General features: G+C 43.2%; 1 protein-coding gene across 1 annotated transcript; it reads left to right on the top strand.

Moving 5' to 3' along the window:
* The first annotated feature begins 141 nt into the window (after positions 1-141).
* mn1b (meningioma 1b) lies at positions 142-16,671 on the top strand. The gene is made up of 2 exons (XM_041998748.1): positions 142-4,775; positions 15,185-16,671. The coding sequence occupies exons 1-2, from the start codon at positions 1,247-1,249 to the stop codon at positions 15,409-15,411; spliced, it is 3,756 nt and encodes a 1,251-aa protein (XP_041854682.1). The 5' UTR covers positions 142-1,246; the 3' UTR covers positions 15,412-16,671.
* Positions 16,672-19,740: the final 3,069 nt, after the last annotated feature.

Below are 19,740 nucleotides of genomic sequence, written 5' to 3'. Positions count from 1 at the left end.
ACACACAAAAGTTTATAATCTCGTTGACTCTGTGGACCACCTTAACAGCATTTGTCCCGCCCCTGAAGCCTCCTTTGGTCTCTGTGATTGGCTGAGGCCCCTTGGATGGAAGTGGCTGCAGAAATGCAAAACTTGTTGCTGTCTCTTCTGGACGCGTTGATCTCACACAGCGCCAAGCGGTAGAGCGGAGTGTGAGTGTATCTGTGAATCGCTCCCAAGCGCGCTCAGACCACACCAGACAGGACTCGGTATACGGAGGGACGCACGCGTTAGGAACGGGACGCACAGAGAGGAGGACTTTAATTAAGGCACGGTGCTTCTCTTCGAAGTGCATGGCCGGCAGCGGTTGAAAGATGCTGTCAAGCCGCTCGGTGGTTGTGGAGTGCGGGTAGTGCAGAGCTGCTCCGGATTTGGTTCTCATAAACTGACGCTCCGGTTCTCCGGTGCCTGGGTTGGAGAGCCGTGCTTGTGGACTTTCCATCACGCTGGACTTTTTGGCTTCAACTGTACTCAACCGTTTTCAATACTTTAAAGGACACTGGTGGACAGTGTATTTATTCAAAAACAGAATTTTTTTTCTCTCAAACCCACAGAGGCTATTTTGCCCACACGGCTAAAAACTGACTTCCCCGCCCCTACTTTACTTATTTCCAGTATGGGACCTTATACAAAAAATTATTTTTGGACACTTGATATTGAGCTGGAATTATGAATTAGACGAGAGAAACGGCTATACTTCTCTGATTGATTCATCTAATCCTTTACGCTTTTTGGTTTGTAGGGGAAATGGTTTTGATTCACATTCGCTGTGAAGAAATGCGCAAAGAAAAAAGCTTTGCCATGTCTTAAGTCATTAGTGTTGTAAGTTTTATAGAATTTTTAAATTTTTGTTTAATGAAAGGTAAAATAAAAAGGGTGAAGTGGTCACTTGCATGCATTCATGCGGGAACAGACAAGCAGTTTACGTGCGTATTTGGACACCGTCTGTCCCCTCTGCGCTACGCGTCCTTGGAGAAGTTAAAAAAACAACTCCTTATTGATTCATAGAAATGAAAACTCAATTGGTGAGTTTTATTGTTTAAAGTATACTAAACATATTCATAACTAGTGTGATACAAACATCTGAATAGTTTGTTGTGTATATTTCCCCTCCACCCCCCTTTTGCTCTTGGGGACAGACGGAAAAATACACAGTGTGCCGATGTCTGGCAAACTGGCCGTCATGTGGGATTGATTGCAGGGGAGTATGTTTGGGCTGGAGCAGTTTGGTTCTCAAATTAATAGCAGAAACACTGGCCAGTCAGAGAGAAACCTAAACCAACAGAGACTGAACATGGGCTCTCACTATAAAAGCCCAGGCTTTCATGCTGGAGGCCCTCCCGGAGCCGTGGAGCCCGGCATGGGCCCTATGAGCGAGCCGCTCGGGCTCGGTCTCAACATGAACATGAATGGGGAACCGTACGGAGGCTTTCACCCACGGGGACACCCAGACATGCATGCAGGCGGCGGACTTCAACAGCAACAACAGCAGCAAGGACCCATGCATGGATTTTTTAACAACCAGCAACCTCATCAAGGACATCCACACGGCCATCAACCTCACCCCCACCAACATCACCCTCACTTCAGTGGGAATTTTGGAGGCCCAGAACCAGGGTCATCATGCCTGCATGGTGGCAGGCTAATGGGCTACAACAACAATGGCATGGGACCACAGCAGGGCTTTGGAGAGGGATTTGATCCTCTTGCTGAGGGACAGGCAGGGGACGGCTTTTCACAGCAGCAGCAGCGGCCTGGTAACATACCTGACTTTCAACATCACGGGCCTCCCAGTGGCAACCATGCTGTCCCTGCCCCTTGTCTCCCCCTGGACCAGTCACCGAACAGAGCAGCATCCTTCCATGGTCTTCCTTCTTCTTCATCCAACTCATCCGAGTCTCATGGTTTGGAGCCTCGACGGATGCCCACCCAAGGAGCTGTGGAAGGATTAGACTATAACTTCCCAAATGAGCCGCCATCTGGACATTTTGATGTTCCTGTATTTTCCCCATCAGATTCAGAATCTCAGTTACCGCATTTTGGGCCGGGAAGGCCAGTTCCGGGTGGAAATTTTCCAGGGAACCCTGGCATGCCACGGACACCAGGTATGCAGGGTATTTCTAAGGGACACCAGCCACCTCCACCACAGCCCCAGCAGCCTCAGCATGGAGTGTTTTTTGAGCGTTTTGGAAATGGCCGGAAGGTACCCGTGGGAATGGAGCCAGGGGTCAACGCAAGGCACCCCCTCATGCAACAGCAACAACAGGCTAGCATGATAGCCAGACAGAACTCGTGCCCCCCTGGCCTCCCCCGGCCCCCTCAGCCTGAGCCCAGCTCCACTAACCCCAACATTCTGGATGGAGGGGTCATGATGCCTGGCCAACACAACCAGTTTGAATATCCCATTCACAGACTGGAAAATAGGGGTTTGCACCCCTATGGGGACCCTATGTTTAATATGCAACAGCCAGGTCCTCCTCCTTCCCAACAGCCCCCAAATCAGAGGCTGCAACACTTTGACTCTCCATATATGAACATGGCAAAAAGGCCCAGATTTGATTTTCCTAATTCACATGGTGGTGAAGGCTGGTGTGGCAGTATGGAAAATCACCTCTCCCCTACTGCCTACCCTGGCCTCCCAGGAGAGTTCACCCCACCTGTGAATGAAGGTTTCGGACCAGGCCCCCTGCAGCACTCAGGACCTGAGCCACAGTCTCTGCAGCAGCGTCAGAATGCAGCCATGATGATAAAACAGATGGCCTCTCGCAACCAGCAGCAGAGGATGAGGCAGCCAAGTCTACAGCAGTTGGGTCACCACGGCGATGTACCTCCTGGTCCAATGGCTCATGGGGCACCAGTCGGGAGCATGCCTCAGCCTAATTTTGACAGGGAGAATAGTGGCAGAATGCCCAACATTGATGGACAAAATCCTCATGTAACTCAGGAGAACTCCTGGTTTCAGGGGTCCCACCCACCAGGAGAAATGATGTCACGGCGTATGGGTGGAGCAGGTAATGAGTCAGGGCCTCATGACATGGGGCTACAGCAGAATGGGGCTGGAATGATGTTTAGGCCAGGAATAGGAATGCAGGAGCCCATGAGAATAGCAGGAGATGGACATGTGCAGGCCCTTCATTCCCCTGGCATGCACTCACAGTTTAGTGGCAACATGGGCAACGTCTCACAAATGCAGTCTCCAGGAGCAGGAGCAGGACATCCAAATGCACCAGCAGAAAGGCGGCCAGCTGACTTTCCTGCTCCTCCGATGGGGGCTCAGCCACCATTTCCCTATGGGGGGGCTAATCGCCAGGGCCCAGCCCACAGTGCTCCTCAGGGGGTGAATACCTCACCAGGGAGCTACCCTCCTCAGTCTGAGTTCCCCCCAGGCCAGCGGTCGTCTGTTAGTAAGCTTGGAGCTCTGTCCCTCGGGAACTTCACCAAAACCAGCACTAAAGACAGTGTTTTCGGACAGAGCTGCCTAGCAGCCCTGTCCACAGCCTGCCAGAACATGATCGCTAGCCTAGGGGCCCCAAATCTTAATGTAACATTCAACAAGAAGAACCAAAATGAGGGCAAAAGGAAACTAAGTCAGACAGAGCAGGACATTAATAGCAGCACATCTAATGGGACTGGCAGTGCTGGTCCTGAATATTTTCAGAGCAGCACTTCCCAGAACAGCCAGATGCCTGGCACTGGGAATAGCAACTCTAAGCCTGCAAGTCAAAACCAGACGGTGCAGGGGGAAGCCAGTGCCCTCTCCCCAAACTACAACATGGACGCTACCCCGTGCAGTGAGGGGAAGGCAACAACAGGGAGTGGGAGAGGGAGAGGGAGGAGAAAAAGAGACAGTGGACATGTGAGCCCTGGAATTTTTTTTTCCTCTGATAATGGAAACCCTGTTGTAAGTCCAAGCCAGCACACCCCCTCGGCTGGCGTTGGGGAGAGGGGTGGGGGCACGCCCCATGAAAAACACCTCCAGTCACCCTCTTGGGGGAAAGGAGCAGACCTTATGTTGGGGGACCAGGCTGACCTTATGTCTTCTTTAGACAGTGGCATTCAAAGTGTTGCTGCCAAGTCTGACAGCAGCTCACCAAGAGTGGACTTTCCTGACGATGTCAGCACCCACTATGGCAACGAGGATGAGGTGTCATCCAGCTCAGATGCAGGGGGGGCCTCTGCCACTAAGCCTAATCGCAGCCCAATGATCATCGGCTCGCCTAAAATGCCAAGGAGTGATCATGGATTGATAAATGGACAAAAGCCCCTTGGTGTGGGCATTAACAATCATACTACCTCGACACCAGACAGCTATGGACTGAACGCTGGTGTGGGCACAGGGGCCAGTGGGGTCAGCCACCCGGGCACTCCTGGGGTGGAGCAGGTACGCACCCCGTCCAGCACCTCTGGCCAGGAAGAAATCCATCCTCTGGAAATTCTGCAGGCTCAGATTCAGCTGCAGCGTCAACAGTTCAGTATCTCTGAAGACCAGCCCATGGCCATGAAGAATGGCAAAAAGAGTGGTGACTGTCCCGCGCAGAACGGAGACAATGAGCTGGCAAGCTGCAGCCCGGATGCAGGGAAGGGCTCAATGGGCACTATTGACCTTGACACCCTCATGGCAGAGCAGCATGCCACCTGGTACGTGCCCAGTGACAAGGCCATGATGGACGGGTCAGAGGATGACAAAGCCATGGGACCCTGGGAAAAGAATAAAAGCCAAAACAACAGTAAAGAAGGTAAATGACTTTCCCTTTTTTCTGTTACTCTCTTTCTTTTTCACATCCAACTCAGCTTACGTCAGTGATTGGGTTTGCTTGTACAATTCATAAAATGCTATTATTTTAACACACATAATAGGTAAGATGGTAAAAGAAGACTTTTGTGCAGGCAGAAACCATCTTTCTCTATTTCACTCTGAATTTAACAGGTTTTGCTCAAATTGATGTGGAAAAAAAACAGCTGCACCATTCATATTTTATGAAATATAAAACGACTGATGTAGCTTTTTAGATGTTTAATGTAAAAGGATTTAGATGAATATAAAAAATCTTAGAAATTCTAGCTTAATAACCAAAGTAAACGCTGCGTTTTCTTTACAAAGTATTAAAGGCTTTTTCATTGTAGCCTAGGGCACTTCAAAAGAACAGCTGAAGAAAAGTAAACATTTCCTGTGGTTCTTTATCTCGGTTTTCAGGGTGAACAACTACATTGAGAAGATTAATAGCTTTCTGAGGATATGCATTTGCGCAGCGGGGTTTCCTTCGCCTTGTTACGTGTTTGTTTTTGTCATTACCATGGGATAATACCGAGCAAGAGAAAGTGGATTGAGTTTGGATTGGCTGGACAGGAGGTCAAGGATTACCTAAAATGCTTACAGAAATTCATTTGTATTACTTTTTTAAATGTCGGAAATAACTGATAAGTAAAAAAGTAAAAAAGAATAGAATTATAAATGTAACCGATCGATATGTGTGTGTGTTTTTTTGATCAACGCCACGTTTAAATAGTTTTGAAATAATGATCTAAATCACCTGGATCAAAATATCAGAACAAGTTAATTATTTTTTTAAGAAAAAGGAAAGGGATTTGAGTTAAAGTCAAAGAAACCGTTTTTATAGATGTTGATGTAATTTGCAAGGCGACTTTGGCAGCTATTTATCTTTTAATTGTAATGTTCTCATGGCGGCCGCAAATCAAAATACAGATGAATTGATTTCTTCATCATCTTCTTCTTCTTAATAATAATAATAATAATAATAATAATAATAATAATAAATGTATATTTATATTGTATCGTTATTACACTGTTTTTATTTATTTTAATACGTTTTATATAGAAAACAATTTTTGGCAACATTTTCTTGTTGTAACTCTTCACAGAATTTTTTTCATTTTCATTTTCCTTTTATTTTTTTATTATCTATTTTTTAACGTTTACGTCTGTACCTATATTCGTTGCAACATATCACGGATACACAGGCAGGACAAAAAAAAACAAAAAAAAACAAAACAAACAAACAAACAAACAAACAAAAAAACCAACAACAACAACAACAAAAAAAACTTAAATAGTCATCCTGTGTGTGGGTTATTTCACACTAGTATTGTGCTAGAGGCCTGTGGCTTTCAAGATGTATAATCACATGTATATTTAAATGTATTTGCGCAGAACCTCTTTCCGCGACTCCAGCGCGTCTTTGTTCTGATCAGTGCGGGTGCAGAGAGGGGCGGGGGCGAGCATCGCGCGGGCTCCGTCGTTCACGCACATTGTTTATATGAGATTCAACGCAGGGTGTCGGGTTGTAACACTTTTGCCATGGCATGGAGAAAGCTCTTAAACTTACCATCTAGACCCACTGTTCGCTTCACTTATAAGGAACCAGTGTAAATATTCATTTGATCTCGAGTGATCAAAACTTGGGCATTTCCAAATCAATACCCGTGATGATCATTACTTTGGAGTAGAAAACCAAAACTATTATAAGCAGTCAGCCACGTTCACTGTCTCACATTGGTTATTTTGTTTACTCCTGGGCTGATTGCAAAATTAACATGATAAAATCAGAAATAAAAAAAAAAAAAAAATCAAAAATCAGAAACTGTTTAAATGCAGAACACTCTCTTCTCTTCTCTTCTCTTCTCTTCTCTTCTCTTCTCTTCTCTTCTCTTCTCTTCTCTTCTCTTCTCTTCTCTTCTCTTCTCTTCCAGCCCTCCCTGCATGGACACAAGGCATGCAGCTCTGGAGCGATCGATAGCTAGTTAGCACAAATCACGGCTCCTGACAGTTTCTCATTTGAGTGCTTCAGACAGCAAAGATGAAAAAAGGGTGGAGGTGTTTTTGGGAGGGGAGGGGGATTTTGAGATTGAATCTGATGCTTAGGTTACACAGAGGCGAGCAAAATAACATAATAATTTAAGATAAGTCATAGCCCACATTGTAGTTCCAGAAGAACTCACATCCCACAGGCTTTTCTTACAGCTAAAAATGTCCACTTGGACTTAATCAGTCTAGTTTAAAGTCCTCAATCTTGTAAACAAAAATGCGCCACAGGCGAGAAAACACCAGGGACACTAATTTCAAATAAATCAGGGCAGTTCTTTACACCATTAACCTTAATGAAATATTACTTGATCAAAGAAGGAGATCATTCTAATAAGGAAGAAATTAATTTATAAAATCCCTGTGATAGAGGAAATTATTCTTGCCACTTGTAGTAAGATGAAAATAACATTTTAATCATCAGCTCAAGATTATATCAGCTGTCAGCTGTTAATATAGCTTTTTCTAGTCAAAACATTCTCTATATTTGGCAATAATTTTTTTTTCTCAAATCAAAGATAAGCTATATTTTTCTGTCAAGTAAATATAGTTTCATGCGTTTGAAAAACTTGCCGTCACCATTTATTTGCCTCACGCTGCAAAGCTACAAAGATAATTCTCATGCCGCCAGTCTTTTTCCTGGATAATATGTACAATAACGATAAATGCACAACTTCACACACACTGCCTTATTTTAGACAAATGTAAATGAAAGACGTGAAATTACTATAATGTAAATTAAAAAATTTGTTTAGTTGTCGCGTAACTTTAAAGCATGCTATGGGATCATCTGTGTTATTATTTGTTCTTCAGTGAAGTGCTTCTTACTCTGTGGTGTAGAAGAAGCTAGAAACTAAATGAGAACTGCATCTGGTGAATTATGTAGTTGTATGCAACGATGTGGTAAGAGTGAAAAAGTAAAGGTCAAGGGTCAGGTTGTTTTCTATAAGGTGAATGTATCATCATAGTTGCCCTGTAATAATAATGAGTGTGAAGCAGGGAAACATCAGACAATTTTGCTTTGAGGTGTGCTTGTCTTAGTGATTGAGTAAGAGTGACTTGAAGATCCCTGTAGCATTAGCACTGCGATAGCATTAGGACGCTGTGCAGATACTCAGTAACTTCCTCTGAATGTGTCGACAAGTATTTGATAAAAATTCAATAGTGCTTACAGGAACTGTGCTCTCAGTGCTGATGTCTGTTCACTCAGTGCATCCCAGCTCACCCTCTCTATAGTCCCTGTGCGCCCGTTTAAAGTGATGCGTGTGGCAGTAATATCCCCCTTTGGACCTCATATTTGGCCCCTTGTCTCTGTGACATTGTGTGTCTCAATTTTTTTCCAACTAGTTGCTAAGAGCCCGTGGCCTGCAGAGTGTGGTGTGCTACGGCATCTCATACAGGTTATGACTGAAGGTGCACATCAGCTCTCCCTTGTTCAGTGTCAGTGAATATTATTTATCCTTTTTTTAAAGCATTTTTTACACACTTCCACTTCCCTTCTCATCTATACTGTATTTTGTAGCCAGAAGCTGACCGTTCTTTTGGAAACTCATGCACAGTCTAGATAACAGGCAACCAGCAGGCATAGGAAGTGATTCAGTTATTTTTATTTTCACTGTTTTTGCAACACACACTTGTGTGACTTTTTAAAAAATTTTTCATCAGCACAGTTAAAACACTTCACAGTCGACTTTGTGGAGCGGTTTCACTCGTCACTCGCTAATCAGTCCTTAAATAGCTCTATTAATGATCAAATCTTTGTCGCTCTCTGTGACTTTGACAGCTTTGAAAAGAAGGATCTTGCATGTTATCACATCTACTAGAAAGCAGCGAAAGCACAGAGCGAGCTGTATTGATATTCCACCACGGAGAACAGTCCTGTGAGACTACCTGCCTTTGACATTTCAGTACAACAACATCCCCACAAATCACACCAGTAATTTCTGTTTCCCTTTTTCTCTGAAGAAAGAAAGTGATTGGCATGTGCTTGAATGTGGTAAAAACAGCTTTGGGCAGTCTGTGTTCTTTACTTGTCATTACAAGGTGTTTCATATTGACTTCTTCAACAACACACATCCACAAGCTTTCACACAGCCCTGTTCTGCAATAATCATAATCATTATGATAATCATAGCAATTAACATTGCTTTTATTCTTTGTCCAAAGTCACAATTCATGCACCTGCAACTACAAGAAGTTGACTTTATTGACAGATTCATCAGACCAAAAAAAAACAACAACAAAAAAAAAAAGCCTCATACAAAATTTTGACAAACTTTTAATAAAATTTCTTTGTAATGAGAGAAAAACTTATCTTATCTGACATCTCAGTCAGTAAGTGTGTCAGTGGGCACAGTGTGTGACAAAGGGCAGGATTGTTGGCACTGCAACCCGATAGCATGGATTTGTCAGCTGTACACGTAAAGTTTGATTTATTTAGACTCGATGTCATGCCAACAGCTTCAGCCTCCAATCTCAGGTGTCTCGCTGGGTGGAACACACACTTGATTCTAACGTGTTGAAAATATTTAAGAGTATTTACTGAGCTTGTAAATAGTGCAGATTTAAATAAACTTCTGACTTGCATTTAATGTGTTTGGAATTTAAGTCGGTGTTTGTGTGTGTGTGTGTGTACTTGTGTTTGTTTTTATGTTCCTGGGCTTTTGCAAGACACTGAGCATTAGTGACAGTCAAAAGAAGCCTGTTAAAAAAGCGTGCTTGTGACTGATGAAGAGGAGGAGGTGAATAAAGGTGTCAAGCCTTTTTGCTTTGCTCGATTTTCGACTCTTTAAAATAGAAGCTCATCCGGTGTTTTGTTTTTCTCTGGGGAAGGGTGTATGAATAAAATGAAACTTGTCTCAGCATGTAGGAAATATTCTCCTTGGATGCAGGAAGGAATAGAAAGAACTTCATTTTTCTAGGAAAGTGAAGAGATCCAAACATTTAATTGTAGATGTACACAGCATGATCCAATAGTCCACTTTTGTGTAGAGTGAGTGCCACAGTGGTCTCAACAAGACCAAAAAGTGCTTCAGTTTGACACTGAGCTCCTGAAAGGTGCCCTGGGTTTATGTGTTGCTGTGATACAAGTACAGCTTTTAAAATGTGTGTGTGTGTGTGTGTTTTAAGAGGTGTGGATGTTGTCATGCTGCCAGCAGCGGTTATGTTATTTGTCATACAGGTAGTCGTCAGACGCCGTTTAATTTGTATTGAGGAATTGACAAATGAGTTATGACACTGGGGCTGTTTCTCCTGGGAGACAGAAGTAGAGACTGATGGAGTACAAGAGAAGGTAAGAGAGATACTGTAGAAAGAAGTTGTTTTTTTTTTCAGACAACATCTGTAGCTTCACTCATGAGGTGAGTGAATGGGTAATAGCTACCATTTGCATTTATGGGGGAAAAAAAAATTGATTCAAAACATTTTATTTTTTATCAGTTTCATGCTCCATTGCTATTGTTCATTCTTATCTGCACGATGGAGTTTTAAACACACATTTACCTATTAATATTTTGAATATCCACCTTGATAATTTAAGGAAAATGCACAAGCAATATAAATTTTAAATGTTGTTTACTAAATTTTACAGATTCAAATGGTTTAATTTCTTGAGTGTACAAAATGACCCAAATGATTGCTTCTTCCCAGAATAACAGCCGTCATGCAGAACCTCATCTCAAAATTCCTGCTTTTTTATTTGTGGTTGATCTTTTCCAAAAAGGCGCAACACAGGATATAAAGCGTGCAGTGCTGTGTTGAAACAAAATAGAGACAGTGAAGTAGATCAATATGTCACTGACTTGGATGACATGCTGGACAGGTCCTGGACATAGTTGTGAGTTATGTAGGAGGCAGTAAATCACTTCCCATGTTCAGATTTGTGTCTGGTTTCCTAAGCACTTCTTGTGGCCAGAGGGGGAGGTGTGTGTGTGTGTGTGTGTGTGTGTGTGTGGGTGTGGGGGTGGGGGGGGGGGGGGGGGGGGGGGTATGAGTTTGAGGGGATGGGAATGTGTGTGTTGTTGGAGAGAAGGTAACAAATGCTGGGGGCAGTGCCTGCCTAGACAAGTTTTTCTTTTTTTCTTCTTCTTCTTCTTCTTTTTTTCTCTTCATGTTTCAGAGAACAGAGAGGAAATTCAAACCAAAATAACCCCTGTGCCCTTGCCTGAGAAATGTGCCCCCTCGCTCCCTCCAGATATCCTCTCTACTCTGAGGGAAAGGTCACACTACGGCAGTTGGGTGGAGTTGAGGGGGTGGGGTTGAATGAAGCCTCACATCCCCCCACCCATCCCAGGTCATGGATACCTGGGACAATACTTCAGTTAGCCTCCATCATCTTTAACAATACTCTCCTGAGCACCCGTTTTTGTTTTAACCACTTTTATAGGATTTTTTGACACTGACCTAAATGTCCTGTCATTTTGAAGATTTTCCGTAGTTTTATCCTTGAACTGGTTAAATGCAAAGCTTTTCTCATCTTTTTTTTTTTAAATCAGAACTTTTCTTTATGGATTGTAACGGGCGTTTTGTGCTGACAAAGCCAGAGTCCACACACAGGACCGGGGCAGTAGTTGTTATGTGAAAGGAATCTGACCTGATGTCACACACTGTCATAGGAGTGAAGGCCTCTGGGTGTTTTTGTCAGTGAGCGGCGCAATCTGATTGGTCTGGTTTGTGTTCAGAGAGGATGGGGTCATGCCCTCGGGAGCCTGAGGTTAAAGGTGAAGTGTCGTCATGGAAGTATAAGGCTGGGGATAGAAAGGGCACAGGCTGGCTGCATGAGGCACTGGGGGCCTGGGAAATAAGTGTGACGATGGCCTTGCACCAAAAAAGGAGCTTTGTAAACTCAAACCTTCTGACACACACGTTATTTTCTTCTTTTCTTGTTCAGTTCAGCTTCTTTTTTTTTTTTTTTTTTTTTTTTGCAACGCTTATTTCACAAACTCTTCCAGTATCTGTGTCAGCCTCAAAGGTTACTCAAATCCTCTTTAGCTGTGCTGCTGCTTTTAAGATTAATTTAAAAATTAATTGCACAGCGTAACACTTATTATTGAACTTGTAGAAAACACAGTCTCCAAGCAGCCTTTGTTTACCTTCCTGTGTTGCTTCGGGTGTGTTCAAGTGTGTGCGGTATGACATGTAAACCCGTGTCAGACCGTCAGCTCCCAGACACATTGGTGTCATCCAGACAACCGGAGCTGTGCGCTGTGCTCCCTGCCTTCATGGCATTCAAGCTCCACTCATCTCTGTAAATCGTTTCTGGCTGTGTCTGTGAAACAGCTTCACAACCCTGCTGCTGCTGCTGTGTGTATGCGTGTGTGTGTGTGTGTGTGGGTGAGCATCATCACCAGGCACCAAATAAAAAGATATGGCACTTGGGTTGAGAGATATGGTGATTTAAATGCCTCAGTTGAAATTCTGTATTTATTTAACACACATCTTTGGTAATCTTTTGTGGCTGTAATGTGGTTAAGGTTATTAAGGTGTATCTATGGCTCAGCACAGCTGCCTGCACTGTTACCATTTCTTTTTTATTAGGCATTTTCTCTCTTACTGGTAGAAGCTAAGCACTTGTTTCCCTCAGATGAATAGGCTATTATTGAGATATTACGTGGATATGAATTCGACGTCAGTCAATGAACAACCATAACCAGATAGACCTTATTGAGCGAAAAAACCCTGCTTGTAAAATGTCATGGTGATTTGGGATGTAGACTTGTGTGATTTAAAATTTCACACTGCTGTTTCCACCTTTGAACAAATCTGCTGGCATGGATAATGCTGACGATTTAAGTGTAGTGTTCTGATTTTTCCCATAAAAATCACACACTTATAATCCCCTCTGGTTACCATATAATACAGAGGGATGTTTTAATCTTTTTGTGGTCAGGTTTTGGGCTTATTTTGCAAGAGGTGGGCTTCAGATATGCTTCTTACTGGACAAAGCATATTGTCACAAATGGCTATCAGAGCATTTAGAGGTTGTTAATCTTAATTGTAAACAATATATAGAGTTTATTTACATATCTGTTTTTCTGATGATATTTCTTGCATCTTTAATTGTGTAAAAACAAAGACATCTTTATATGAATTCATACCTGAACATAAATCTTGGTATTATTAAAGCAATAAAATTCAGTATCTGCACGTGTGCAAGAAAAGATAGGGATCATTTTTGATATTTGTCTTTTTTGTTATTGTTTTTTTCCACCGCTGTCCTTGCTTTGAAGCTGAGTAATGTGTCTAGCTAAGGTTTTGTGTGTGTGTGTGTGTTTCTGCATGCACATCCATATGTATGCAAGCTTGTGTGTGTGCATGTGGAGCAGCAGTTGAGGGCTGGTGTGAGTATGGCGGCGGCGGCAGTAGTTGGTGTGTTCTGTGTTTTTGGCTGTGTGTGTTGTCAGTTTGCTGTGTGTCAGCAGTGAGCCAGGGGAACGCTTGGCTGCCTATTCAGGCCGGTGCGGACCCTGCTGTGCCCAGCTAGCATGAGCTGCTGGCGGGTGCTTGAGGGCACAGCGCTGGGAAGAGGGAGTGTGAAAGGGGGTGGGGTGGAGAGGGGGTGAAACTGGCAGGGGGTGGGGATCAGCCATGCTGAGGTGTATGACTGTACCCTCTGGCAAATGTGAGATTTTGTCACAGCCACCACCAACACTGCTCTAAATCCTCATTTCTTTCTCTTTCACCCACCACACAGACAGCCCCCGCTTACATCAGGTCCGTTGTTCTAGGGAGGGAGATGGACAGAATTTTAGAGGGCAGCAATCACAGAGACAAATGAAACTGAGAACAACGGGAGTCTTGACTGCCTGACCTTTCACCAAATCCCACCTTTTCCATTCCAGTGGTCACAGTCCAGACGGACTTGGGGGCAAACCTGCCTCGGTGCCTGCCTGACTCTCCTGAAGCTGCTAGATCTAGACTAGCCTGGATTGCCCTTCTTTACTTTTGACAGTATTTTGGTAAAACTGTAACACTGCTGCAAAAGACAGAAGTGAGCCATGCAAGATAAAAAACACTGGAGAGATGGATTAACTGAAATAAGGTTGTGGATGATACATGCATGATGGTTTGCGTGATGCTTCTTTCTCCCCTTAGGTGAGCAGCAGCCTGACTGGAAGTGTTGTGATGTAGAGCTTCTGTGCCCATACTGTTGTCTATCACAGCCCGCCTACCCCCACACTCTCCCCACCGACACATGTAACTCAGCTTGTCAGAGCTGTTCTCCACCTGTCTCTGCACTCAGACACCAACTAGTCCCTGTTCCTCAAAGCTTTTTGTCCTTATGCGGCTGTCCTGATTTGTTTTAACCAACCACAAAGAGCTATGCAGTGATATGTATTGTGTGCTGAGGAGATGGAAGTTAAATCGGACTGATATAAACAAAGGATCTCTAACATCTTCACGCATTTTTCCTCTGTGCTCAGGGCTTGCTTGGAGGCAAAACCCAAAGCACAGGATGTAGCACGAGTGTTGTAACATATAGCCCCACCACTACCTCATTTCTTGTTACAGTGACTCTCTCCTTTTCTTTAACTTTGTGTGTCTTTTTTTTAACACTTTTTTTTTTACTTCTGCATTTTTCACCTTCTGGTACAGTGCAGACTATATCTAGACAGAAAGGTGTAAAGATGTGTGATGCCACAGTTATTGGTATAATTTCAACTAACGCCTCCTGTCTTTGTCAGTCTTCTCCTTGGCAAAATTTCTTACATGGCAACTGATTTTTCTCTGTATGTAAAGCCTATCATATGCATCAGCATTAACTCTGTCTGCTTACATATACATGTTATTTTTTCTTATTTGACACATAATCAGTCCAGGTATAGATTTTCTGGAGACTTTCTGCAGCCATTTAATAGTAGGCTTCACACCTTATTGACACAGAGTCGATACTGTGTTATGGTCATTATACCAGTAAATTTGTCCAAGTGGGGTTAAAGGGCAGTCTCCTCTGTGCCCTTTGACCCTCTGATGGGAGGTCATGCAAGAGTGTTCCAGATTTACATGCCTGTCTGGGACAAAAATAATGCATATACGTTCTATGTGTGTGTATTTTCACATATTTATATCAGGCAGTGAGGAGGTGGACTTTGAGGAGAGGAAGCTTTGCTTACAGGCTCCTATTTGGGTCTTATCGATAGGGGGGTGGAATAGTGTTGAATTAATTTCACAGTGCAGATTTCGAGTGGGATGTGAAAATGACACTGGTTTAATTAAACGTGTGTATTTTAAATGATTCATCTGTATCAGAGAATGCCAGCTGCTTGAAGTTGTTTTTCATTTTTGCACAGTCTTGATTAACCTTTTCCTCTCTGTGCTTGTCTGCAGAATCAGAACTCTCCCAGAGCAAGGCTGGAGCTGCAGCCCCAGGGGCTGGAGGAGGTGGAGGAGGAGGAGGTGGGAGCAGTGGTGGAAACCACCTACAGTGCCTGTCCGTCCACTGCACTGACGAGTTGGGGGACAGTAAGGGCCGAGGGGGGCCTGTCTCCTCTTGGCGCTCGCTCCACTCGGATATCTCAAATCGATTTGGGACATTTGTGGCGGCGCTAACTTGAACAAGATGCAGGCCGGGAGGAAGAAGGACAGAGATTCAGAAAAACAGAAGGACAGCCTCACAGACAAAAAAAAAAAAAAAAAAAAAGGATGAGGATACAGATGATCATTTTTTCATGAGACAAATGTATGCGGCTCTTGCCTGTTCAGAGAGAGACATTTATACTCATAAACACATGTGTGCACACATGAACACAGTTTTACACACACATACACACACAAAACACACGCAAATACAATGATTTTCTGATACATGCAGTAACATGTAAGAAAACTCTCAAATACTGCTGGACAATACAGCGTGGGCCCGAGTCAATGAAGGCCACATCTGGAAAAACCTCAAATCAATTTTTTTCTTTTCTTCGTTGGGGAAAAAAAGAAATGTTAAGGGATGAGAACACAAAAGCAGAAGAAGATACTAGTTGTCATTGGCTTTGATTGTATACCAGTGTTTAATATTGTGATGAGACTTTGACTTCATGATTTTTACTCTCTTGGTCATTTCAGTCTGCCTGCTCTCACCTTACTTATGGCTACACGTCTGTCTGTACACTATCCTTCTGGTGGAGGCAGTTTTACCATTTGCTACCTAAATTCTGCCCTTGTAAGCTCAAAGTTCCCAATACCAACAAGGTTTTCTGCCCCACATTTAGAAAAAGCCTGCTGGTTCATTAGAGAGAAGGCCTGGACATTAAGAAGCAGAACTAGAAAAAGACAGGAAGAGAAATGATTATGCATGAATGTAACTCAGCAACTTTTCCATCCATTGTGAAGGCAATTTTTAACTATGATTTTTTTGCTGCTCTCCGTCATAAGAACTATTGAAGTTTGCTTCTGTTTGCATTGCTGAGAATGTCTTTTCCTCATTCTCATCTCTTCTCTCCTTTCTCTCTTCTCTGCTGTACATCTTGTGAGCTCAACCGCTTGTATACAGTTCAGCCAATGGGAACTAAAAAAATGGAGGTGAAGGGTTTGTTTAATAAGGGAACTGAAAAAAAAAGATTATTGGTATTGCACATGTATAATAAGAGAAAACTTGCTGTGTGTTAGGCAATCTTGTAATCTTTAAATAAAGCTTCTGTTGAATTTGAATTTCTCAAACAATAGATGGAGGACTGTGACGGCAATTTACAAACCGATTTTTGTTTTTTTTCTTTTTTTAATAATATGTAAAGTGCAGTCGTCTGTTTTCCTGCATATTGTATATATCTGTATATGTTTTATTGAGTAACTAAATAACAATAAATATGATGTTAAAGGTGGCTGCAGTGTTTCCTTTGTGTTCTAAACTCGTCATACATGTGACAAAGCTAAGTTTAGAAATTATCCTCATCATTCAGTGCACAAATAGTTTTTATTCAAGGAATGTTCAGTACTGTAGAATGCTGTGTGCATTGCCTCAGGATCGTGGCTGTATGTCATATATTCCAAGTGACAGATATGACAAGGAAGTTGTGAGTGATTCACAATACCTGACAAGCATGCAGAAACTTGTGTAATTTTTAAATCTCAAAACAGTAACATCAGAAATACTGGAAAACATGGTTTCTTAGTGGATTTGACAGATAAAACCCACTATTCCCACTTACTGTAGTTGTATTCAACTTTGCTAGTGATTTTTGATTTTTGATGCCAACAAAATGCAAACTGAGAATATACATTTTCTCTAGCTACCAACACTATCATGCTAAGACTTCCTCCTCTCCTCTTGAAGTCTCAACACATACACACACACCTCCCTTTGTTCCACTCCCCAGACCCTCTTTGGCTCACCTGCTCTTTATTGGCCATCTGCATGGATGCTTAATACTAATCAATAACTCCCCCGTGTGCCAGCTCTGAGGTGGAGACGTCAATGCTACCTAACAGGGCTAGTGATCAAGCTCCATTCCTGCCGTCTAGGATACACACACATACACATGCATACACACACATACACCCACACACAGAAACTGGAGCTCCCTGCAGGACTCTGCCTGTGTTATTCAGGTGTGTTTGTTCTTGCTGCTGTACGTGAAGCCTGCTGTGTAAGATTGCATTGCCTGTTGTGTGATGCACAGAGAGCTACAGCAATAGCAAACAGCAGAGACCGGTTATGTGAGAGACTGTCATGTCAGTGTCTGTGTATGAAGGGAAGACAGGGAAAAAAGTGGGAGACAGCTGGGGAATAAATGGTGATTAAAACTGCTTACTATGGAACCAAAGCAGGAGATTATCTGCTCAGTTCAGGGACTGAATCTGTAAAAAGAAAAGGTGTAAAATAGGCTTTTGCGTGTGCAAACATTATTTTGAATGAATTACATACATACAAACAGACCTAATCTGTCAATACAGATACTACTTTTTTATTAGTCACAGGACATAACATACCACACAACAATAGGTCCACAGTCAGTGATAACACTGACTTAACTGGAATTTTGCTAAAGCTCAGTATGAGTTCAATAGATCAAAACAGATACTTTTTTCATGGGTTTAAGTGATTTTTCACATATAAAAAAAGTTTCAAGTGCTTCTTTTTGGTTGACTGAATCTAGTAGTCATTTTCATGCTTCATTTTTGCTCATGCCAAGGTTCTAAATTAGAGAACCAGCGCTGTGCTTGCGTGCTGGGAGACTCCTCTTGTGATGACACACTACCTGCCTGGCTGGTTTAGATGACCTTTTATGACGGCAGGACAAGAAGAGCTTGTTGCCACAGGTTTCTGATGATTGCATCAACACTAGATCATTATTACCTACAGTACCTGAAGCTTTGGTGACTACTGCACTTTTGCTTACTCACACAGAAATCTCCAGCTGCCTCATTAACTGCCAGAGTACTTTAGGTTTTGGTGTGAATCATGTGAATCACATACACTACATAGCCAGTTTTTCCAGCCATGCCTGCTGACCAGCCACATGCCATGCAGGGCAAAGTGACAAAGGGGCCTTGGGATATTGGCTACAGTTAAGATGTATGATGCTGGACCTTTTCCTTCAATGGGCTCCTTTGCATGGCAGCCATATTGGAAGGGAGAATACTGTGTGGTCGTCTGAGAACTTATGTGTTTCCCAGCCAACGTGCATCTAAAGAATAACAATTTCACTAGCCATGAAAACTATCCATGGAGCTGTGGGGGCCATGGCCAAAAAGCTCGGCCAAACACTGTCCACTCATGCAGATTTCTATGTACTCCTATAAATACATCTCCTATTTGTATAGAGGCGATATGCATCTTTGGGAAAATACCACAATGTTGACATTAGAGTACCCTCTACACCCTCATCTCCCCCTTATTTTCCCCTCCCCTCTCTGTCCTAACTCTTTCTACCCCTTGCTGAACCTTTCACTGCTTGAGAGAGAGACTGAGAAAGAAAAAGAGATAGAAGGAAAGAGGAATGGAGGGAGAGTGGGAGTAAAAGCAATGTCTCTGAGAGGCCTCCACGGTCTTTAAGCCACTATGGTATCCACCAGAGCCCTCACATACACTCAGCCTCTAAAGGGCTTTTGTCCTGTAAAGAGGGGGTTTGGCTAAATTGGGGTGCTTGTGGACTGGCGGGTGGGATTGGGCTGGGAGTAGTATATTTGGCTCCCACGTCTCCATCACTGGAATGGGGAACTTTTTTTTTTTTTTTTTTTTGTAAAGCTAGGGAATTGTGAGGTGGGATGTGGAGGGGCAAAGGGGGATCTGTGTTTTTCTTGGGGGGCGAGAGGTTTGGAAATTTTCCAAACAGTGCCTTTTTGCTTTCAAAGAAAGCTCCACTTGTGTAAATGTGCTCTTTGTCCCTTGGCCTATTGTTTGAATAGCATTGTGGACTTTTTGTGGGAAGCTCACAGGGGCCTGGGGGCCTAGGGGGCCAGAGAGGGACCAAGGGGGGCTGTGTCTGAATGACTCGAACCCAGGACAACAGTTGTGGAGACAAGGTATGATTAAGAAATGTACTTACACGCTTACACACATAAACACATACACATGAAACTTCAAACATGCTTAAAAATTTAGGGCTCTAATTCCAGTTTCCAGTGTAAAGGGAAATCGTGTTAACAGAGACTACGCAAGAGCTTGTCTTTCTGAGAACTAGACCATTGTGGTACCCTCTTTTACTGATAGAAACAATATGAAAACAGCCCAGCTCCCGGCCCCTATAAAGGGATTTCTTAATAGAGCTGAATGTCTGGAGTCCCTTGCTTCAACCAATTCATGACTTCCATCTGTCCTCACTCTCAAAAGATGCTGGCAGGTGGAAGGGAAGCACAATGTATTTGCATTTTGGGGCTATTTATTCTGCTTTTACAGAGTCCATGGGTCAGTTGTGTAAAGCCTTTGCCCATGTTGTAAAATGATGAAG

This window comes from Melanotaenia boesemani, chromosome 11 (genome assembly GCF_017639745.1).
Source record: "Melanotaenia boesemani isolate fMelBoe1 chromosome 11, fMelBoe1.pri, whole genome shotgun sequence".
Taxonomy (NCBI): domain Eukaryota; kingdom Metazoa; phylum Chordata; class Actinopteri; order Atheriniformes; family Melanotaeniidae; genus Melanotaenia; species Melanotaenia boesemani.
Note: the sequence above shows the minus strand (reverse complement) of the source record. Positions and strands in the feature narration are given on the sequence as shown.

Coding starts and splice junctions, on each gene's coding strand:
- mn1b (XM_041998748.1), top strand. CDS start 1,247: ATGTTTGGGCTGGAGCAGTTTGGTTCTCAAATTAATAGCAGAAACACT. Junction 4,776..15,184: donor CCAAAACAACAGTAAAGAAG/GTAAATGACTTT, acceptor GCTTGTCTGCAG/AATCAGAACTCTCCCAGAGC.